The sequence below is a fragment of the Coregonus clupeaformis genome, chromosome 18 (assembly GCF_020615455.1).
Source record: "Coregonus clupeaformis isolate EN_2021a chromosome 18, ASM2061545v1, whole genome shotgun sequence".
Taxonomy (NCBI): Eukaryota; Metazoa; Chordata; class Actinopteri; order Salmoniformes; family Salmonidae; genus Coregonus; species Coregonus clupeaformis.
In genome coordinates this window covers 46156739-46180406 of record NC_059209.1, presented here as the reverse complement: position 1 = coordinate 46180406, position 23668 = coordinate 46156739, and the positions used below count along the sequence as shown (strand labels likewise).

General features: G+C 44.5%; 1 protein-coding gene across 6 annotated transcripts in view; it reads right to left on the bottom strand.

Moving 5' to 3' along the window:
* Positions 1-3832: 3832 nt before the first annotated feature.
* The window catches only part of LOC121530844 (GTPase-activating protein and VPS9 domain-containing protein 1-like), a 29236-nt gene continuing 9400 nt past the window's right edge, over positions 3833-23668 (bottom strand). The window contains exons 8-29 of one of the 6 annotated variants that reach the window (XM_041836128.2): positions 23393-23467; positions 22053-22207; positions 21759-21888; positions 21424-21549; positions 21156-21329; positions 17295-17432; positions 15902-16036; positions 14572-14679; positions 14175-14255; positions 13236-13582; positions 12885-12972; positions 11902-11934; positions 10503-10571; positions 10268-10390; positions 10063-10192; positions 9749-9861; positions 9311-9470; positions 8834-9021; positions 8392-8605; positions 8087-8159; positions 7769-7966; positions 3833-7397 (exon numbers count right to left, since the gene is read on the bottom strand). In XM_041836128.2, coding sequence (XP_041692062.1) covers positions 7257-7397; positions 7769-7966; positions 8087-8159; positions 8392-8605; positions 8834-9021; positions 9311-9470; positions 9749-9861; positions 10063-10192; positions 10268-10390; positions 10503-10571; positions 11902-11934; positions 12885-12972; positions 13236-13582; positions 14175-14255; positions 14572-14679; positions 15902-16036; positions 17295-17432; positions 21156-21329; positions 21424-21549; positions 21759-21888; positions 22053-22207; positions 23393-23467 — 2999 coding nt within the window. In that variant the 3' untranslated portion in view covers positions 3833-7256. Of the gene's footprint in view, positions 7398-7768; positions 7967-8086; positions 8160-8391; positions 8606-8833; positions 9022-9310; positions 9471-9748; positions 9862-10062; positions 10193-10267; positions 10391-10502; positions 10572-11901; positions 11935-12884; positions 12973-13235; positions 13583-14174; positions 14256-14571; positions 14680-15901; positions 16037-17294; positions 17433-21155; positions 21330-21423; positions 21550-21758; positions 21889-22052; positions 22211-23392; positions 23468-23668 lie in introns of all 6 variants that reach the window. The other 5 variants (XM_045226887.1, XM_045226888.1, XM_045226889.1 and 2 more) reach the window with 5 other exon arrangements.

The window sequence follows — 23668 nt, the reverse complement described above, 5'->3', positions numbered from 1 at the left end:
TCAATCCAGAGTATCCCTAACATGCTCAATGAGTGACATGTCTGGTGATTATGCAGGCCATGGAAGAACTGGGACATTTTCAGCTTCCAGGAATTGTGTACAGATCCTTAAGACATGGGGCCGTGCATTACAATGCTGAAACATGAGGTGATGGCGGCGGATGAATGGCACGACAAGGCCTCAGGATCTCGTCACGGTATCTCTGTGCATTCAAATAGCCATTGATAAAATGTAATTGTTTTCGTTGTCCTTAGCTTATGCCTGCCCATATCATAACCCTACCGCCACCTTGGGGCACTCTGTTCACAACGTTGACATCAGCAAACCGCTCGCCCACACGACGCCATACACGTGGTGTGCGATTGTGAGGCCGGTTGGACGTATTGCCAAATTCTCTAAAATGAAGTTGGAGGCGGCTTATAGTAGAGAAATGAATATTCAATTATCTGGCAACAGCTCTGGTGGATAATCCTGCAGTCAGCATGCCAATTGCACGCTCCCTCAAAACTTGAGACATCTGTGGCACTGTGTTGTGTGACAAAACTACACATTTTAGAGTGGCCTTTTATTGTCCCCAGCACAAGGTGCACCTGTGTAATGATCATGCTATTTAATCAGCTTCTTGATATGCCACACCTGTCAGGTGGATGGATTATCTTGGCAAAGGAGAAATGCTCACTAACCAGGATGTAAACAAATTTGTGCACAACATTTGAGAGAAATAAGCTTTTTGCGCGTATGGAACATTTCTGGGATCTTTTATTTCAGCTCATGAAACATGGGACCAACACTTAACATGTTGCGTTTATATTTTTGTTCAGTATACAATGAAAAAATATATGTTTTTTAGGTCACTACCATGGCAGGAAAATACAATGGTATTGAATAGTGTTTGTAAATGTCATGTAAGTCTGACCTCAGTGAACATAGAACAAGCTCAATTATTGAGATGCTCTTTTTTCTTTGCTAATTTCTTTCACAATTTGGTAGATAACAATACTGTTACAAAAATTTACCATGGTAGTACAATGAAAAAATACCATGGTACTCTCATGTTTCTTTGGTCACTACCATGGCAGGAAAATACTAACATTTACAAACACTATTCAATTCCCTCCTAATTGAAGGAACTCAAAGCACTGCGGCTGGACTACAGTATGTCCCCTGTAATAAATGTTATCATTGAAGAATATAGATGACCACAATACTCTATATTTTTTCTATAGACCTGTAACACAGGTATCATTTAACTACTCAATATAGGCTAATAGTGGAGGAGCATGGAGAGACATGACTCTCCATGGTTTGCACAGAGTCAATGGAAGTGTTTGGTGCAGACCAGTGTGTGTGAAGTCATGTACAAGCCCCGCTGGACTGATCATCTGTTATTCCAGAGCCATCTGGGCCAGGCCTAGGGCTGTTTATATCCTCATGCAACAATCTGACATTAATATGAAACAAGAGTTGCGTCAGAGAAGCCCAGTCCACATTTTCTACACTTCATCCCCCAACCAATAAAACGGCAAGCATCTTTTGCATCAAACTTAAACATCAGCATATAATGAAACGTATGCTGTTGCCCATACAGCAGAGGAAATTAGAGTGGTCTAATGATATGATCACATTGGGATCATGTACAAGCAGAGATGGGGGAAATGAAGACCTTGTCCTCCATGTTTCTGAAATCAACCGAGTAACAAACAAACAAAAGAGCCAATCTGCAAACAAGGCCTATTTAGTCATTGGCTTATTAATCCAACTAATAAACTTCACATTTGTATTTAAATGAACAATTGTGAGATATCATCTGGAGATGCATGGCACCCCACCATGCAGTTGTTTTGATAGATTACTATTAGAGAAGGCTATTGATGAAGTGAGGGGAGCATTTAGATGGGGAAAATCTTCAATTACAAATCAGCTGTACACTTGTCAGCAGTAATTCAATGTTTGATGAGAGGTTGCTATTTGTGGCGCTGCCGAGATATGATCTGGCTCGAATGCCCTCTCCAACAATTATGTTCCATGCAAAAAATGTGGTTAACATGAACCAGCTATTGTGCAGCCTAAATCTCAGAATTTCTCAGAACCTAAATCTGAATTACAGAGCTACAGTGGGGAAAAAAAGTATTTAGTCAGCCGCCAATTGTGCAAGTTCTCCCACTTAAAAAGATGAGAGAGGCCTGTAATTTTCATCATAGGTACACGTCAACTATGACAGACAAAATGAGAAAAAAAAATCCAGAAAATCAAATTGTAGGATTTTTAATGAATTTATTTGCAAATGATGGTGGAAAATAAGTATTTGGTCAATAACAAAAGTTTCTCAATACTTTGTTATATACCCTTTGTTGGCAATGACACAGGTCAAACGTTTTCTGTAAGTCTTCACAAGGTTTTCACACACTGTTGCTGGTATTTTGGCCCATTCCTCCATGCAGATCTCCTCTAGAGCAGTGATGTTTTGGGGCTGTCACTGGGCAACACAGACTTTCAACTCCCTCCAAAGATTTTCTATGGGATTGAGATCTGGAGACTGGCTAGGCCACTCCAGGACCTTGAAATGCTTCTTACGAAGCCACTCCTTCGTTGCCCGGGCGGTGTGTTTGGGATCATTGTCATGCTGAAAGACCCAGCCACGTGTCATCTTCAATGCCCTTGCTGATGGAAGGAGGTTTTCACTCAAAATCTCACGATACATGGCCCCATTCATTCTTTCCTTTACACGGATCAGTCGTCCTGGTCCCTTTGCAGAAAAACAGCCCCAAAGCATGATGTTTCCACCCCCATGCTTCACAGTAGGTATGGTGTTCTTTGGATGCAACTCAGCATTCTTTGTCCTCCAAACACAACGAGTTGAGTTTTTACCAAAAAGTTATATTTTGGTTTCATCTGACCATATGACATTCTCCCAATCCTCTTCTGGATCATCCAAATGCACTCTAGCAAACTTCAGACGGGCCTGGACATGTACTGGCTTAAGCAGGGGGGACACGTCTGACACTGCAGGATTTGAGTCCCTGGCGGCGCAGTGTGTTACTGATGGTAGGCTTGTTACTTTGGTCCCAGCTCTCTGCAGGTCATTCACTAGGTCCCCCCGTGTGGTTCTGGGATTTTTGCTCACCGTTCTTGTGATCATTTTGACCCCACTGGGTGAGATCTTGCGTGGAGCCCCAGATCGAGGGAGATTATCAGTGGTCTTGTATGTCTTCCATTTCTTAATAATTGCTCCCACAGTAGATTTTTTCAAACCAAGCTGCTTACCTATTGCAGATTCAGTCTTCCCAGCCTGGTGCAGGTCTACAATTTTGTTTCTGGTGTCCTTTGACAGCTCTTTGGTCTTGGCCATAGTGGAGTTTGGAGTGTGACTGTTTGAGGTTGTGGACAGGTGTCTTTTATACTGATAACAAGTTCAAACAGGTGCCATTAATACAGGTAACAGTGGAGGACAGAGGAGCCTCTTAAAGAAGAAGTTACAGGTCTGTGAGAGCCAGAAATCTTGCTTGTTTGTAGGTGACCAAATACTTATTTTCCACCATAATTTGCAAATAAATTCATTAAAAATCCTACAATGTGAGTTTCTGGATTTTTTTTTCTCATTTTGTCTGTCATAGTTGACGTGTACATATGATGAAAATTACAGGCCTCTCTCATCTTTTTAAGTGGGAGAACTTGCACAATTGGTGGCTGACTAAATACTTTTTTTCCCCACTGTATATCTCCCACAGCATAAGACATGGAACAAGACTAAACTACAGCATACACCTTCCCTCCCTCCACAAGAGATCCCTCACATACTATACCTGCATGATCAGAAATAACAGGATACAGGTACAGAAAAATGTATTTTATTGTTTTAAAGAATTATATGATACATTAATCACAGACAGAACGCCTTCCCCTCCGCATATGTTATAATTGTGCAAGCTTACAAATGTAAAATGGATTATTTTCTGCTTGTTCTGCCTACTCTGTACAGGGACTAGAGCACAGGGAGGATTGTAAAGCTTTAAAGACCAGATTTCCATAGTCAAACGTCTCTTTTAGTCCACCATTCTGGCAACTGTCCACTTGTTTGCATACAATCAATGCTAAACTCAGACTATAGAATTCTTCTCAATGTTAGGATGTGTATTTGTACTTTAACTTCACAATGAGAGGTATTCTGTCACTGTGTATGAACAGTTTCACTCAGGTCAGACACGAAGGCTGGTTGTAGTTTTCTAGCTACTAAAAAGTATATTTGTTCACTGCTATGTAGAAGGAAACAGTAACACACAAGCCAGGTCCAGATTGTTTGATCATATTGGTCTGTACTGTACATACCTCTAAAGTGACATCACACAAACACTTCTGGATACTGCCTAACTGCATTTTGTGACCTATCATTACACGGGTGTGTTTTCAAACAGGTTAGACAGCAATATCATCTATTTTGCACAGGTATATTTAAAAACCATTAGATGCTGTACACAGATATTCCTCAAAAAACAGGAACAGAAGTCAGGAAATGGGGAGAAAACACTAATATCACAACTTTAGAGATTGCTTATAAATGTGTGTCCTTATGAGTGATGTTATTGGATAATCTGTAACAGTCAGACCTAGCTAAACTACCCATATAAATCTCAGTTACAGTATCATTTTAATGGCAGAGGCTTTAGTTCAAACCAGTGTGACTCATTACTAAAGAGCAGAGTAGAAAACATGTAAAATGTTCTGCGTGTCAAATGTAGGGAGCAAGCTTCACTAACCTTGTACAAAAAATCCAGAGTAATTAAGCTCTGAACTTTGAAAAAGAAATGACATCAGGGACACAGACAAAAAGAAAACCCAGCCTCAGTTTGAAACTATCTCTAGAAATATTTAATAGGTTTTTCACCAGCAAGGATTTACTGCTCATCGAGTAGTACTTTAGCTACAGTAAGGGGACCGTCCTGACATTGTGTAAAAGAAAGGGTCAACCTCTCAAAACACACTTGTCTAACAGACCAACATATCACACATTCACTGTACAAACCTCTCACGCAACACAGCCCACATTCTTCCACACTGCCTTTTTCAACGGTCAGTAACATAAATGGTGTTCTGATTATTTGCTATTTTTGTCTTTTTTGTTGTGCTGTCTAGTCATGGGATATGAAAGCAGTGATTTAACATAGAAAATAATACAGACACTTGGCACAATGCTAAGTGCACAAACAAAGTGGGAAGTGTTCCTGCTTTTTGTAGCTGCAACGTAAACAGAACATTATTTTATGAGTTTTGGTGCCTTTGGCTGTAAGTGATTAGAAACTTGCCTGTAAATGAAATAATTTCCCTGCACTCTAAAATGAAAGAATAAATAAAATAATACAAGAGTGCATAAATATTTAAGAGTCCCTTTCTTGATCGTGTGAGGAGGTAGAGCTAATCCAATCACTAGTCTGTCTGCTCTACGCTGAAACCTACATGCATTATAACAGCTTCAACTACAGAAATACCCAACTTAGTTCGTTTGGAAATGCTCCTGCAAGGGAGCATTCATCAGTGTCAATAGGGGAAGCTGATGCTAAACAGTGAATACCTGTTCCATTACTCTTTCTATCCAACCAATATTAAAGAGTATTGTGCACAAACAGAAATGTCAGGCTCATTGGTTCTAACTTTGAGGTAGGATATTAAACATTGAAAGCAATGGGAAGGAGATGAGTGCTAAGGGAATGAACAAAAACAACCAGTGGTGTTCCAGTCACAGCACTAAGGTTGGAATGAGGTTTCTCAGAGAGACAGGCTGTGGGGATCAATGGTGATAATGCAGGGGTGGGCAATAAATTAGGCTTGAAGGCTTCTCAAAATTCAGGCGCACATATTTTTTTCCGGACCAATTTGTTCGTCAAAAGTAATGTTCTGGCCATACAAAGGGCAGTTATTTGAAAACGTATAGGTCATTATAAACATAATTTCTACATACTTTCTATCTAGTTTTAGACGTTCAAGAGTGGCCTGGATTATTTTTTAACCCAATAATAATAATAATAATATCCCCAAAATAAAGTTCATTTTTTTACTCAAACCTCTCGCTGGCCAGACTGAATGGGCTCACAGGCCGGGGCATATGTTGCCCACCCCTGTGATAATGGGGAAGTAATGCCTATCCTTTATGGAAAACCAAGAGCAGAACCCTCATTCTCAAGAAAAAATTCAACAAATAACAGACTTACACAAAGAAGCCCTCCTCAAGGCACTCATTTCAGTATTTCTAAAAATACCAGCACTAGTGATATTGTGCAGGAGCTGATCAGTGGTGACAACGTATAGAAGCCGTAGCAAACAGCCAACTTCTCATCCTGGGGGCTTCTCAGTCTGAGGACAATGCTGCTCGTCCTCCTAACACTATTAAAATACCTCAACCCTTACAGCTGCCTTAAATCTCCTAAATAGGCATGACGTGTGATTTCATTTATAGAAATAAAATAAAATTCCATGAAATAGAATGAAAGCAATAAATACATTTTATATATAAATATGGGGGCCCTTCTGTCCAAATTGCCACAGAAAGAGAAGTATTTAGGTAAGGATGAACCGAATAATGAATACATTTGTTTACATTTTATGAAAAAAGCTGTCCTATTATTGATGTGCTAATGTTAAAAAAAGCTAATATTAGCATGATTATTATGGGTTGATCTTATAATGTACTTGAGTCACCAATACTCAGTCAGTATCTATTGAGGTTTGTGATTCCCCAGGATACGATGAAGAGCATTGGGATGAAGAGTATTTCAGGGGAAAGATTGCACAATTTAACAAGGAAGCCTTTCTCTCTCACCTTCAGGTAGTCCCCTTCCACAACATATATCTGAGATAATCTCTAGGAAACATGGTCCCTTTTCATCTGATTAGACACTTTCATCAGTCAATTTAACGTTAGAATCATAACTTTAGATATAACATTCAAGACATAGACCCCAACACCTCACCATGACTAGAGAGACAAGAGATTAAATGAGAAATGCTAATTAGTTTAAGTTCAAAGTTAACATCTGCCATTTTTCCAAGGCCTTTTTCTCCATGGTAAAACCTGGATTTTGTCCACATAATAATCATATATACTTTTAATTCTCTCAAAGTCTCTGACTATGTACAGCTATACAAACAGAGAGCAGACAGACAGGGCGTGGGCCTGGGTCCTGGTTCTGGGGGCTGTGGGGAGCAGTTGGTTGGAAAGTCTCCCAGTCTCCCGTCTCCTTCCCCATACAGGTGGCGGTTCTGCTTCACTTGCGATCGTCGATGGTCTTAATGAATTCCACTGCCGCGGTGAACTGCATCCACCAATAGCACTCCTCCCCACTCAGCCGGCTGGCGTAGAAATTATTGATGTACTGAATAGTGGACAGCAGGCAAGGCGGGTTTGCCTGGAGGGGTGGGGGGGGGGTGGGTGGTCACATTAACCACAGAGAGAGCCATACGCCAGGCCATGTATAATACATACCGTATGTAAATATGTTTATACAGGTTATCATACAGCAAGATCTTCATCCTACTACACATTTACTATACAGCTGTCTATGTGAGAAAGGATTGTCAGAATGTGTGCTGGGGATTCAGTTTCTCCCTCAGTGCATTATAGGGAGACTGGGTTCATACTTTTAGCAAGGCCTATACTTTTAATCACATTTGAAGCAGTTTGACCATTTAATGAGGTATAAGTTTTACTATCTAAAGTGAATATGATGTTGACGTAAACATCTGAGTAACTTGGTTTCAATGTGCAATGGATGCTCACCTTTATCAGGACAAAGACGAGCACAGGGACAAAGTCGTCTGCTCCGGGGACAGAGTCCTCGTTGGCCAGACTCAGGAGGTTCATGATGGTGGAACACATGCGCAGTATACACTGCACTTTGTCCCGAGGAGTCTTGTAGGCGCTGATGGTCCGGATCTCCGACTGGGCAGACGGCCAGGGAGCCTCCCTCGCATACACCTGGAGCCACACAGGAAATAGCATTCAGCACGTCAACTCTGTAGAGCTCCAAACATCAACACAAAATGAAAAACAGAGACACTGATGGACAATTGGGGGGATACAAATCTGTGGGGTTACCTCTGGGATTTGAAGAGCTTTGTGATTTGCCGTCACCACTTTTGAGAGACGCGCTATGTGTTCCTGAAGAAGCCTAGAGGAGGGGGGAACATAGATTAGGTGAACAATCAACACACTAAACTGGAAACCTACTATAGCAATACAGTGTAATCTTCATTCAAATCTGTAAAGGATAATATGATGGTACACTAGCATCCGAGTAGGAGGACAGGAAGCTGGGTCATTTCTAAGCCTGAGGGGCAGCAGCCACACCAACGCTGGGGCCATGTGACCGAGGTGAGGTGGCTGCGGTCACCGTTACTCACTGGTCTCTCAGGATGTCCCCGTCCTGGTTGGGGTAGAAGGCCAGTTTGAAGATACGGTTCATGACGCTGCGCTCGATGGCCATCTGGGCATCCTGCAGCTGGTCCTCGCTAGCGTACTGCCAGATTGCATCATGGGCCATGGCCCCGTACAGGTAGCGCAGGAAGTCCTCCACCGCCGCCGTCTTGTCATCTGACGCTGTGCACCCCTGGAAGGCTGGGGGGGGACCAGAGATGGACACACTGAACAATTAGAGTATTTTAGAGGTTCTAGATTGTAAATGAAGCACTGCAACGTGGTGCAGGTAGTTAGGTTGAATTTAAGTGTCTGTATTTTGAATTCCATACTATGGCCATTCAGAGGTCAATCAACTAGCAGAGACACCATCAGTTGATTCATGGTTCCAAAATCACAGTGAGTATATAAGTAATAAGGAGCAGAGACCTTTGATGAAGTCCAGTGACTTAGCCTCCATGTGTTCCAGTAGGAGGCGAACACAGACAGTGGTGAAGTAGCGGTTAGCCACCTCCTTGTCCCTCAGCACCCGCTGCAGCAGCCGCTCCAGGTGGGCCTGGGACGTCTGCAGGCCTTGCCGACACCGCGTCAGATATGCTATGTAGGGCGCCCGCTTCCTACCAGGGGGGATGGGACACACATGCAGGCATTATGGATTATGCTTATGAACAGTTGCGATGAGTGACCGTGACAAAATTAGGTTGATCTGAGATATTACTACTGAAATAAGACATTACTCACAATATTAATTGACAAGACATAGGCTACCTAAATGTTTATTTTAGCCTTTCAAAATAGACCTACATATTTCAAACAAAACAATACAAATCAACTATACCACAGAACTGTCCATGCAGTAGTAGCAGTGCTGCTCCTTCTGCAGATTCTCTCTTCCTCCAAAGTTACCTGTAATCCTCGGCGATGGCTGCCAGAAGCTTCCTGCAGGTACGTGCGTCGAAGCGGCTGACGCAGCGAGTGGTCTCCTGGATCTGGGCCATCTGGTTCTTATCCTGCAGGTTGATGGCCTCCGCCAGCTGGACCTTCAGGAAGCACACGATCTCATTGTCTGGGAAGGAGACGGTAGACAGACAGCGGTGGGTGAGATGCTCAGACACACTGGCCCCTGCTGTAATCAGATCAGCCTACCCTGCTCCCCCCTGTCATGTGGATGTGACTGATGACAACCGAGAGAGTGTCTCATGGATTTCAAAATGTAACCTTTTCAAAGGATGTCCCTTTCTATTGTGTGTGGCCGTGTCCTGCTGGTAAATGTGTAGTGGGCAGGCTTACTTACAGGAATGAATGTGGCCAGATATAACATGGCCAGTAATAATAGAATGGTACCTTCAGAGTCTGTGTGGTCAGGCAGCCCATTGCGTGTGGTGGCAGGAGCCATGAGGGGGAAAGCCACAGAGTCTGCTGAACACAAGGCCAGTCTCAACTTCTTCTTTGCATCACTGCAACATATGAGGAAAAAATAGGAAAATGTAGATTTGGTTTGATAGTCTTATCACTTTGTCTTTTGTCAATTTTCATGCCTCTGAAGCACTTCTGGCTGATAATAAAGCATTGCATGAAAGCTGATGTATAAACAAAGATTGTATTATTCCTATCATCATAGCTGTGTGACTTCTGTGAACTGGTGAGGGCTCACTGACCTGAAAGAGAACTTGTTGGAGTGGTGTTGCTGGGCCGTCTGGCTGGCTGAGTCTGGCAGGTCATCTGTGGACATGTTCTGCAGAGCTTCGTCTCTGGGAGAGTCGTGCAAACCCTCCTCTCCACACAGCTCTGTGCACAACACATTCACACGCTCAAATTAATTCATTGAATGTGTGTGTGTGCCTGAGTGAGAAAGACACTGACCTCCTGTGGCATCATAGGCTGCAGCGGTGGCTCCTTCACTGGGGCTGGTCCTCTTGATGTTCCTGTACTTGTCTAGGATGTCTTCTGCTGCCTGGGCCTGGGAGTTCCTGGACAGAGGGTCGTCTGACAAACACACACAGGACACATTTGGGTTAAACTCACCATGGGAAACATACCCCCCCCACTCCCCCGATTCAGCAATATCTGAGTGCACTGACAATAAATCAGGACAGACCTTGTGGGACGCGTTCATGGCCCACATCGTCTTTCTCCTGCCTGTCCCTTTTCCGGAAGGCTATCGGAGCTGTGGAGAGAGCATAATGAGTGAGCTAGGAGAAGTGCTGCTACTGTACGCTCTGCTCTCACTCTCTCTGGACCACAGTCTCATCATGACTCACTTCATGACAGCAGAACAAGAAATTGTGTTGTCACACATTTACGGTGGCTTTTACCATTGACTAACAATGTAGATGAGAGATGCATACTGTAGCATAGCATCATATAAACTGAACAACATTAAGGAGATGTATCCCTATGTTCACTGCACGATAATAGCAAAGGAATGCTAGAGAGGTAAATAAAAGCAAAATGGTTGAAATAATACGACTGCCAGACTGCAATGGACAAACAATATCACTTAGATATACACTGAGTGTACAAAACAGACTGACCAGGTGAATCCATGTGAAAGCTATGATCCCTTATTGAGGTCACCTTTTAAATCCACTTCAATCAGTGTAGATGAAGGGGAGGAGACAGGTTAAAGAAGGATTTTTAAGCCTTGAGAAAATTCAGACACAGATTGTGTATGTGTACCATTCAGAGGGTGAATGGGCAAGACAAAAATATTGAAGTGCCTTTGAACGGGGTATGGTAGTAGGTACCAGGAATTGTGTCAAGAATTGCAACGATGCTGGGTTTTTCACGCTCAACAGTTTCCCGTGTGTATCAAGAATGGTCCACCACCCAAAGGACATCCAGCCAACTTGACACAACTGTGGAAAGCATTGGAGTCAACATGGGCCAGCATCCCTGTGGAACGCTTTTGACACCTTGTAGTCCATGCCTCGACGAAATGCGGCTGTTATTAGGGCAAAAGGGGGTGCAACTCAATATTAGGAAGGTGTTGCTAATGTTTTCTACACTCAGTGTACACATTAAAAGATGTGTGTGTGTGTGTGTGTGTGTGTGTGTGTGTGTGTGTGTTATATATATATATATATATATATATATATATATATATATTCGTGCAAATAAGCAGGTGAGGCTATTAACACACGAGTGTCAACAGGACAAATGTGGTCTATATCCAGATAACAGAATAATCTTAAAGGTCGGTATTTACAGGGAGAGAATGTGAAGAGAAGTATAGCAATGTATAAATGTGTTGCCATTCTGTGCGCCCCAATGTTGCAATGTTGTATCACAAACATTACAGTGCAAAAAGAAAAATGGGGACAACCAAAACAAATGCATGAATGAGGAGCCAGGACATCAACTCAGGCGGCACCATGTCACATCACAGCTCTCTCTATCACAAAGGGCCACGTCTACAAGCGTCATGGCCTACAGCACTCAGCCACTGCCGTCAGGGCAGCTTGCTCAATGATGACAGCTATTGTTGGAAGTGTTACCTGGGACTTCACTCTCAGCCGTCCAATACAGCACTGTGTGAGGAACACAACAGACAGGGTTGGCCTTTCACACACTCAAGTCTACCTGGCTGACACTCTGTGAGGGGCTAGGCTATACATCACCATGATATTCTCAGCACAGCAGCAGGACCAGGCCAACAGAAGGGCCTTTTTGTGGACTCTGGTTCTCAACAGTTTGACAGAGGGGTTGATATTGAATGGATGGACAAGGACATTTTTTCCTCAAAGACTAAAATATTAATAGCCTATTCCATTTACACTAAACGGTGCTCTGCTATTCTTTCTGTCAAACTCAAACTTAACGGGTTTACACTTCTCTGTGCAGATCTGGGTTTATTAATCCAACTTTAATGTTTACTAAAGGAACATCATTATCTAAAAGAGTAATACACAGTCATCTCTTGTAGGCACAGCTCATTATTTCCTGACACTTCTATGAGAGATGGTTTTGGAGTTTAACCGCAACAAGAGATGTGTAATCTATCAGCGTTGATGACAGAGAGGTCTATCTAATGACCATTAGGCTGGGGATGACAGGACCGCTGGGAGGGGTACCACCGCACAATCTACACCCGCACAAGCCCCTCACATGACTGATTAGTTTTAGAAACGAAAAATAAATCTAGTGCAAGTGAGACGTGAGAAAAGACTTGTCCATTTGTCTGGTGTAACTTTCAACAACAAGAAACAGTATTTTTCAAAGCAGAACATCGGAGGTGGAGCGATCATGCATCATCATTTACAGGTCTTTAAAAAAGTATACATTTTCTGCAATAGATGTGATTAAGAGAACATCATGAAAGATTGAAAAGAATGTACTAAAGTAGTAACCATGCAATTTCCAAACAAATTGTCAAACTATTTAACCCACTAAAAGCACTTGTTGCAACATAGAAAAGAGGGCATGCCAAACTGACCCAGAGATGGAGGGGGAAAGAGGAGGTTTAGAAGTGAGTCCTTACCTTTGGGAATGGCTGACTGAAAGCGTTTCTTCCACCATGGTCTGTTGCGATCAGACTTTTCCTCATCACTGTCCTTTCGCTCCTCAACCTTTGGAAAATAAATATTCAAGTATGTTTTCGAATCCATACTGACACTGAACGGTAGCACGGGAAAGAAAGGCTTATGTACTGACAAAGTGACTTTCGACTTCCTTATCTCACTTCACCTTTTATAAAATGTCATCTTTAGTGAAATGACAAGAGTTCATACTATGACTGTTGTTATAGAGTGCAGTGGGTCTAAAACTGGGCTTGGAGAGCAGAGCAGCATGCAGGGCTGAAGTGACAACAGTGATTACCAGCAGCTCTCACCTCTCCTTTTAGGGAGTCCTTGCTGGGGGACGAGGGTGACCCCATAGAGAAGGCCCCGGCAGGGTCCCGCTCCTCGGCTGCAGCCCTGCGGTTGAGGCCTGGGTCGCTGGTAGGCCGGCGGCCTTGGCACACAATGTCAGAGCTGCGGCTACGTACCAGCCTGTCTGGGTAGGAGTAGCGCTGCTTGGTGTGCTCCAGCTCGCCTTGGGCTAGGCAGTGGGGCGTGAACAGGGAGTAGCGGGGCTCCTGGCCCAGGGCACAGGCCTCTGGGATGGGAGGGTCAGGGGGAGGATGAAGGGGCCTGGCATAGTACACTTTGGGCCTCACGATAGTACCAGTAGAGAAACCTGTGAAAGAAAAAAAACATGGCTTAGTTTGGTTATACAGCTTAACACATAGGGGTGTATCTGAACAACAATTACCTCCTCAGTTCTCAGAAACACTTTTACAATTATCGAGTGTGTCCAGAAACAAAGGAACCACAGCAAAGCAATGAGGAAGTAGGGGAAAGTGAGGCTGGTTGGTGGGAGACAAGCCCTAGGTGTGTGTATGCCACCTGTTCCAAGGGTAGATTCTCTCTCCTGAAAAGCTTCCAATGGCAGCCTGGTGCCATGAGCACAGTGGGACAAGGGACTGTGCCAAAGTGCCTGGGGTGAGGTCTCTCAACCTGTCATCCCCTCACCTTGCCACACAGCTCACTCACCTCACTCAAATGAGCTAATTGAAATGACATTCCCACGCAGTAGACATTTTTATTGCACTAATGTTTTGTCCAGTAATTGGGGCAAGACTCTTTTGGTTCATTTTCTCAGAGATCAAGCTGTTCTGTGAGTCCACGCCACTAGACACGACTTAATGATGCTCATTTCCTGGTCTTATTTCATTTCCTGGACGCTCGACATAGCAAATACCCCAGAGCATTGTGGGAGCAGAAATTACCTTCGCCGGAGGATAGGGGATCGAACATGGCCAGTAAGGAGTCTGCCTGTGAGGGCGGAGAAGCTAAACTGTGGTGTCCTCCTGAAACAAGAAAGTTATTCATACTTTAAACAAAGCGCCACTGTCTGATATAATTGTTCATGCCATTGAAAAAAGCATGGGCTATTCTGTTCTTTGTATTAGTTATCATCATGTAGCTATACTTTGTATGAGCCATCTGGTCTAAACATTCATTTGAAAACAAAGCAGAACGTTTCCAACAGGGTCAGCAGCATTCTAGTGTAGTGGAGAGGTTATGGCAGCTCAGCTGACAGGGATTGATTGGTCTAGCTGCTGACAGTGTAGTGATGCCACAGCCAGGCCACAGGAGGAGCTGACACTCTCCCCTCTCTCCTACCGTGGGACGACTCCTCCCCATCTGGACTGGTCACAGAGTCCTTCCCCCCAAAGTCCGAGCTGCACTCCGACCGCAGGTCCTCCGTCTTTCCTCTGTCTTCTGATGTCGCTGCAGGAAAAAAACAGAAATGTATGTTAAAGAATCTGTGCCATCCAGGAGATGGTAACATTTCAAATCAAATCAAATCAAATTTTATTGGTCACATGCGCCGAATACAACAGGTGCAGACATTACAGTGAAATGCTTACTTACAGCCCTTAACCAACAGTGCATTTATTTTAAACAAAAAAGTAAGAATAAAACAACAACAAAAAAGTGTTGAGATAAAAAGAGCAGAAGTAAGATAAAGTGACAGTAGGGAGGCTATATATACAGTAAAATAAAGTGACAGTAGGGAGGCTATATATACAGGGGGGTACCGGCTAGTTGAGGTAGTTGAGGTAATATGTACATGTGGGTAGAGTTAAAGTGACTATGCATAAATACTTAACAGAGTAGCAGCAGCGTAAAAAGGATGGGGTGGGGGGGCAGTGCAAATAGTCCGGGTAGCCATGATTAGCTGTTCAGGAGTCTTATGGCTTGGGGGTAGAAGCTGTTGAGAAGTCTTTTGGACCTAGACTTGGCACTCCGGTACCGCTTGCCGTGCGGTAGCAGAGAGAACAGTCTATGACTAGGGTGGCTGGAGTCTTTGACAATTTTGAGGGCCTTCCTCTGACACCGCCTGGTATAGAGGTCCTGGATGGAAGACTTGGTTTGGATTTGGCTGACTAGCTCCTATTCTGAGTGACGGGGAATGTGTGACAGTTGGAAGTTAGCAGTCTGAGAGTGTACACACTGTATTGAGACGATATGCTGAATGGTCCCTCTCAACCAGGGGCCCACTGGGACCACTAAATATGGTAGCGGGAGCTCCCATGGTTGGGAAGGGAGATGCAAACAGCAGCAGTAAGATTGATAATCAGACAGAGCCTATCCATCGGCCCGGCCCTTGTGTGACATGTTCCTACATGAGCTCAGCCGTGGGCACAGGCCCAGTCCTCTTAATCTGGAATGCTACATCAAGCATGTCAACGCGGCCTGTTTACCTGAGCTACCAGTACAGAGTGCCAGTGTTAACCTGAGTCCTAGCCAAAGTCTCACACCGACCTGGTTATCTAGCACTATCTGACTGCTCTCCAGCTAACACAGACAAAACCCAATATGGCTCTGAACTACATTAATTATAATTCTATGACTGGTTAGACTTGTTTTATTTCAATCTGTATGTTAGTATAGAAACTGATGTGTTGGATATACTGTAAAGCTTCTGAGTGAAAGAGGTGCAGGGTACCTGAGACGACGCTGAGCCCTGGGGTGCTGGGCCGGGAGCTGACCTCTCTGACCTCTGTGTCATCGGAGGTGCTGCCCAGCCCTGAGCAGCTCTCCAACTCCTGTAGACGCTCCTCCTGCTTCAGGTCTGGGGCTTCTGGGGGGGATGAGGGGGAGGCACACACACACACACACACACACACACACACACACAGTACAGTCACATCCAGTTATAGTCAACAATGTAAGTTGTTCATAGGCACATAGTGTTTGTTTGGGCTCCCTTTTCTGGCAGGATAAAGTAATAGCTAAGAAAACTAATATGCACGAAAGCAAAACAAACCATCTACAACTGACAAAGGGAAAAGCGAAAACTCGAGTCCAGACCATTTTGTGGCTGCCCAATGGAGCAGTTCACCTTAACCCAGAGGCTCCAAAGTAACCACAGTACTCATTTGCATGCTCGTTAGTAATAATGTGCTAGTGAAGTGCTCTTTGGAGTGTCGTTTTTTGCTGCCTAGCCATGAAACAAGCCCTCAACTCCAGGCGAGCATCAGATAGCCCTATTACAGAGCAGAACAGGGGCAGCAAACAGAAACAAAAAGCAATCAAGATACTCATGCATGTCAATTTAACATTGCACATATTGCAATTGTGCACTTCAATTAACAGAGAGTCCGGGCTTTCCCAAGAAACACTTGTAATGCTGTTATTAAAGTACTCTATTGATATTCATGAAACACTTTCAAGGGGTTTTAACCACGTAATCTAACATATGGTTTTAGGACCTTATTTTAACTAAAGAACAGACAGTTTAAGATTGATATGATTCCTCCTGTTCATAATAACGTATGGTTTGTAATTGCTGCAATGGGACCACATTCACACTGTGCTGGAACTGCTCAGCTAAACATGTCCATACATAAAACCCCACTGTCAGAAGAATGTGTTGCAAAGCCTACAGATTTGTGAGAGGATGTTGCCAGCAAAAAGGTTGACACCATGTCAATAGACTGCAAACAGCTGCTGTCCTTGAACATTTCCTCATGTCTGTTCATCCACTACAGGTGCAAACACACCTGGAGGTTCCTCTGGGGAAACCCAGAGCTGCCTTTTACTGGCACAGGCAGATATACCCTGATAGACAGGCTAGTGCACACAAACATGACAGATTGCACCCACTTCCTTGATATGGAACTGGGGGGGAAGCCACACCTGGCGTGTCCACCCACACACATGGAGAGTAATTCCGTACACACACCTACTGGAGTGACTCATGCAGATGCAGTGCATGGAGGAAGACAAGAAAAATACTTCTACATAGAAACTCATGGAAAATGTTTGTACAGAGTTGCGAAACTGACAGGAGGAGACTCCATTCAGCTCCTACAACCCCTTCTCAACACTGAACCCACCTGAGTCACTGGGCAGGACCTCCACACTCCAGGCCTCGCTGGTGGTCTCTGAGATGGTGGATCCATAGGGGTCTAGCAGCACTGAGCCGGAGCCTGGTAGGCACAGCAGGCTGCCCAGCATGTTCTCTACAGTTGCCCCTGAGCACAGACAGACAGACAGACAGAGAGACAGAGAGGGAGCCTGAGGTCACAGGCATTTCACGCTGGGCCAACAGGCACACACTACTGTGCCAAAGTTCAAAGGTTAATGGTAATATCTCACCCCACCCCTGCCTCCTGAGCCATGACTTTGAGCTGTTGATTAAGCCGGGCATTACTCACAACCAAATTACCCCTCACCCACAAAGTCCACCACACGACATTCCTCCATTTCCATTTGGGATGCTGTGGGTTAACAAGGCGGAAGAATGTGGAGGAGGGGAAAGAGCTAGCAGGTGTGAGTGGGAGTATGGTGGCCGGGGAGCGGATCAGGAGTCGACCCGTGGTACCCGCACCCCCCAGGTACGCCATGTTTCCACTTCACAGCACACAAACACACCATTGGCGCACATGCGTGCCAGCGCCCAGGCAACAGTCTGCGGGGCTGGGCGGGGGCAGGTCCCTTTCTAGCGGCAGGAGAGCTCTACCCTGCTGTCCATGTTTACAGTCTTCAAGGTAGGGGCACAGAGCACTTGTCTTTCAGGTGGATGATTAAATGAGTGGCACAACAAGAAGTGAAACAATTAGAATTTCTGCCTCATTATCATGGTAATCTTATCAGTGGGATAATGAGGTATTAATGGATATTTAATGTGCATCTCATAACCCAATCCCTTGGAGAAAACACATAAGGAAATCGCTGTAAATTCACTTAATGATGGAAAAGTCCCCCAACGCCATATTCCAAGGAATGAAAAATGGTGGATGCAAATGAGAAGGAACCAAGGTCAATAAGACTGCAGGGACTGAGTGAATGTCAGCGAGAGAGAAAGCAATGGAGAGAGAGAAAGCAACGGAGAGAGAAAGCAGTGAGAGGGAAGAAAGGAAAGCGCAGGAAGAAAAGTTTGCGTGGAATAAAATGAACATTTTGATAATCATGTCTTAGAGAACATTGAAGATTGTCCTTACTTACTTAACAATTAGCAAAATAGATGGAATGCTCCAGAATATCGCCCCGTAGCACTCACATCTGTAGCCATGAAATGCTTTGAAAGGCTGGTCATGGCTCACATCAACACCATCATCCCAGACACCCTGTACCCATACCAATTCACATACCACTCCAATTCTATTGCACTACACACTGCCCTTTCCCACTTGGACAAAAGGAACACCTACGTGAGAATGCTGTTCATTGACTACAGCTCAGCGTTCAACACCATAGTGCCCTCCAAGCTCATCACTAAGCTAAGGATCCTGGGACTGAACCCCTCCTTCTGCAACTGGATCCTGGACTTCCTGCCACGCCAACCCTCAACACTGGGGCCCCTCTGGGGTGTGTGCTTAGTCCCTTCAATGAAAGTGTGAGATCCATGAGTATTAAGGAATATCTGAATTTTGATAATGAGCTGAATCCTGAGGTAAAAACAACGTTTACCGCATTGTAGCCCTTTACACCCGTACCCATATACGGGTTGAAAATGGCAGAGTTGGGCACTGATAAGTGCCTACATTGTAACCCAGTGGCTGTACAGTAACATGCCATACATTACATCAGAGCTCACTCTGCGCTTCGCAGTGTTGTATGGGTTTTGACTGACAGGTGTTCTGAACTTGAGCACCGCACGCAACAAGAACGTGCCACCATCCCTCCTGCTAATTGGGCAACTTTTGCATTTTTATACGCATTTATAAGTACAGTAAATGTACATAAAATCAACAGTGTAATGTTTGGATGCAGTCTTGAGACCTCAACTTTGGTCTAATAATTTTCCCATAATATCCAAACTGTTCCCATTCAATTGCTACCATGGTTATGCATTTTCATATTTCTTCTGTAAGAAACATTTCAATTTAGCCTATCAACATAGGCCAATTCCTACTAGTGTAAACTGTAATTCACCTAATTTTTATTTCTTATTCTAGAAAAGAATGTGTGTTATTCTAATAGTTGTTATTCAAATGCTTCGTAAACAACAGGTGTGGACTAACAGTGAAATGCTTACTTAAGGCCCTTCCCAAAAATGCAGAGAAATTAAATAGAGAAATAAAATAAAATAAAATGATTTCTGAGCTGAACACCACCCTCTGCAACCGGATCCTGGACTTCCTGACGGGCCGCCCCCAGGTGGTGAGGGTAAGCAACAACACATGCGCCACGCTGACCATCAACACAGGGGCCACTCAAGGGCGTGTGCCTAGTCCTCTCCTGTACGCTCTGTTCACCCACGACTATGTGGACGACTCCAAAACCATCATCAAATTTGCTGACGACACAACAGAGGTAGGACTGATCACCGACAACGATGAGGCAGCCTATAGGGAGGAAGTCAGAGACCTGGCAGTGTGGTGCCATGACAACAACCTCTACCTCAACTTCAGCAAGACAAATGAGCTGATCATGGACTACAGGAAATGGCGGTGCGAGCACGCCCCCATCCACATCGATGGGGCTGTAGTGGAGCGGGTCGGGAGCTTCAAGTTCCTCGGTGTCCACATCACAAAGGAATTAACATGGTCCACAGTTGTAAAAAGGGCACGTCAGTGCCTCTTCCCACTCAGGACACTGAAAAGATTTGGCAATGACCCTCAGATCCTCAAAATGCTCTACAGCTGCACCATTGTGAGTATCTTGACTGGCTGCATCACCGCTTGGTACGGCAACTGTAAGGCACCCGACCGCAAGGCGCTACAGAGGGTGGTGAGTACGGCCCAGTACATCACTGGGGCTGACCTCCCTACCATCCAGGACCTCTATACCAGGCAGTGTCAGAGGAAGGCCCTAAAAATGTCTGGAACCAACAGGACCCTGAACAGTTTCTACCCCCATGCCATAAGACTGCTAAACAACACTGCTAAATAGCTAATCAAATGGCTACCCGGACTACCTGCATTTACCCTTTTTTTGCACTGACTCGCTTGCATAGACTATGCACACACACTGGACTCTACCCACACACATACACACACCTCAACCCACACACTACATCCGCCCACACACTCACACATAACATGCATACTGACGCCACAAACACATTCACCACATACCCTGCTGCTACAGTCTATAATATATCCTGTTGCCTAGTCACTTTACCCCTACCTATATGTACAGTACATAGCTACCTCAACAACCTTGTACCCCTGCACATGGACTCGGTACTGGTACTTCCTGTATATAGCCATGTTATGTTCACTCGTTATTGTTATTCACTGTGTATTTTATTTATTTTGTCACTATTTCTATTTTTTATCTTTAACTCTGCATTGTTGGAAAGGGCCCGTAAGTAAGCATTTCATTGTTAGTCTACACCTGTTGTTTACTAAGCATAAAAATCTGTTGATGTGCCCTTGAGCAAGGCACTTAACCCTAATTGCTCCTGTAAGTCGCTCTGGATAAGAGCGTCTGCTAAATGACTAAAAATTTAAAATGTAATGTGACAAATAAAATACAATTTGATTTGATGAAGCCTTAACATGCTGTTTTAGCCATAAACCAAAAGGTGGCAGTATTGTCCCATATTATCTGATGTAGTAAGGACCTCTGGGTCTATGGGAGAATCTCAATTGCATACTCCTCAAGTCCTCTCTCCTTGCCTCCTCAAAACCAATTGGAGGAGAAGGTCAGAGGGGAGGAACCTCTGGTTTTTAAATCCAATGGATTTTGAGAAGGAGGCGAGGAGAGAGTACGAGGAGTATGCAATTGAGATTCTCCCTATATCTTACCAGCTATTTCCTGCAGTCGATCCTCATCCATGTTGGGGTCAAAGTCACTGCCCAGCACGTCTGTGCTCCAGGTCTCACTCACTGTCTCAGAGATGTCCCGGTCATCTGTCAGGCCCATCATGTCGCGGATCTCAAACTTACGCAGTTTGTCATCCAGGTTGTCCTGAGTGGTGGCTGGGGGTGTGACAGGGATAATGACAATGTTATCACGTCTCAATGTAATGATCCCTGACATTGGTTTAGCAGACAATGATTTCTCACAACACACCATGTTCATGCTCCAGCAGTTGTAGAGCCTCCACCCCATTGCTCCCTGATGGCCCAGCTCCCAGCTCAGACACAGACTCTCCCTCCATGTCCAGAGACGACACAGAGTTAGACCGGTTGGACGGACCTGTGCAAAGAAAACAATTACATTTATACTACAATGCATCAGATTACACAAGGTCCTCTTTTTGTGGTACATGAACAGTTACTGTTGTTTTCATGAGAACATATAAACTACTAAGTGTAAAAGCCATTAACACCTAATTGAAAACATTCTGTTGTGTTGCTGTAGTAACTACTGAGTCAGCAGGGCATGTGGGTTGTTAGAACACTGACCCTCTGAGATGCCCTCCAGGTTGTCACTGCAGAGGGAGAAGCGCAGGGTTTTGTCTGGCTTGCCATGGTGCTTGGTGTCATCTGCAGGAGTGTCCCCTTGTGAACCATCAGTCAGCTGCATGGTCAACACCTGAGAGGGAACAGCACTGGTTACTGCCATCCTGGCTCTTAAAGTGGGCTTCCGATAATGACAAATATACCTGTTATATCAAATGTATTTCCACTGTTGTGTGCAAGTGTATATTACACCTATACTCTCCATAATAATGTGCATGTTACAGGCTCGTTACTTACCTCATTCTCTGACATCATCCCAGGGATGGTCTGGGGGCTGCTTCCTAGTGAGATCACCAGCACCTCCTCTGGCATCACCTCCTGCAGGGACTCCAGGGAGCTAGCCTCTGCCTCCCCCTGCTGGGCCAGCTCGGAACGGCTACGACTGCGGGAGGCTGCTGGGGGAGCAGGGAGACAGACGGGGTATGAGGCTTTACTCATTTACTGACAGATTCAGGGGGAGCAGGGGAGACAGGGGACGAGATGTTACTAACTAACAGAGATTCAGTGGTAGCAGGGGACAAGGTGTTACTCTGTAATACTCACTCACTGAGATTCAGGGGGCGCAAAAGACTGGGATCAGCTTACACTATAATAACAAAAGCAAAAAAGTAGGCTATACTAACTATAAACAACGCAAAAACTCACCTACCTATACACAACTACATATGGACTGCATTGCTTCTTAGATTACCTGTTAGTTGCTCCCAACCTGTTAGCTGCTCCCAACCTTTCAGTTTGCATTGTGAAAGAGGTATTGCAGTGAACAGAAAATTTTTACTTAATTGGATTCAATCATTAAATCAATCAATCTTTCCTAATAGAAACTGGATATTTTGCTAGGCCCTGCTTAGATAACGTGTGCTGTGTAACCCGTCCAGTGTAATACAGGTCCATGAGTGCATCCAATAAGGTTCACAAATCACAAGTGCATGCGAGACGCAGTGAAGCAACCACACTCCACATCCCAATCAGCACGTGGCATGCATACCATTCTAATGACTGACCTGATCGTGCTCTGTATGGTAATTATGATGCATTGCTTTTTGCAGAGGAATGTAAGATCGCAACATCAGCAATAAAACAGAACATGTCTGACTTCAATCTTCTCTTTAGCCAAAAGCATGTTTCTTTAAACATAATATAATTTACCACGTGAGTGAAAACAAGCAGCAGAGAACCGGGTATAAACGAGGTCTACAAGACTAGAGCACAGGCCAAAGCAGGCATATAAGGCCCCGTGTAGCTCAGTTGGTAGAGCATGGCGCTTGCAACGCCAGGGTTGTGGGTTCGTTTCCCACGGGGGGGCCAGTATGAAAAATGTATGCACTCACTAACTGTAAGTCGCTCTGGATAAGAGCGTCTGCTAAATGACGTAAATGTAAATGGTGAAAAGGCATGGTGACAAGAGCACATCTAGCAGCTAGCTCTATCTGGTGGTGAAGCAGTGAGACTGCAGCAGGGACCATGGCTATGAGCATGGCTGGTACTGTGTGTCTGTGACTGGCAGTGGCACATGACTAGGTGGCACAAACACGCTTTAGTTCTAGTCAGCTTCACAGGGCTGCCATGCTACCCACCAAAAGGGGTAACTAATGGAATGTGAGCAGACAGGGTGGTGGTTGTGGAGTCCCAGGAAGTTGCTAACTGTTGTCCTGGTCGATCACAGGCAGCAAAGGAGGAAAGGAGGAAGAAGGTTGAGGGCGACAGAGAGAATACAGGGCGAGTAGCAAGCAACTGTGTAAAACAGCTTAAAATCGAAAAGGTTCACATTTCAATAGGGCACCTTAAAGTGGCTTATTTCAAATGGAGGAGGATGTTGTTTCCGTCACATTTAATTGATTTATTCCTAATGA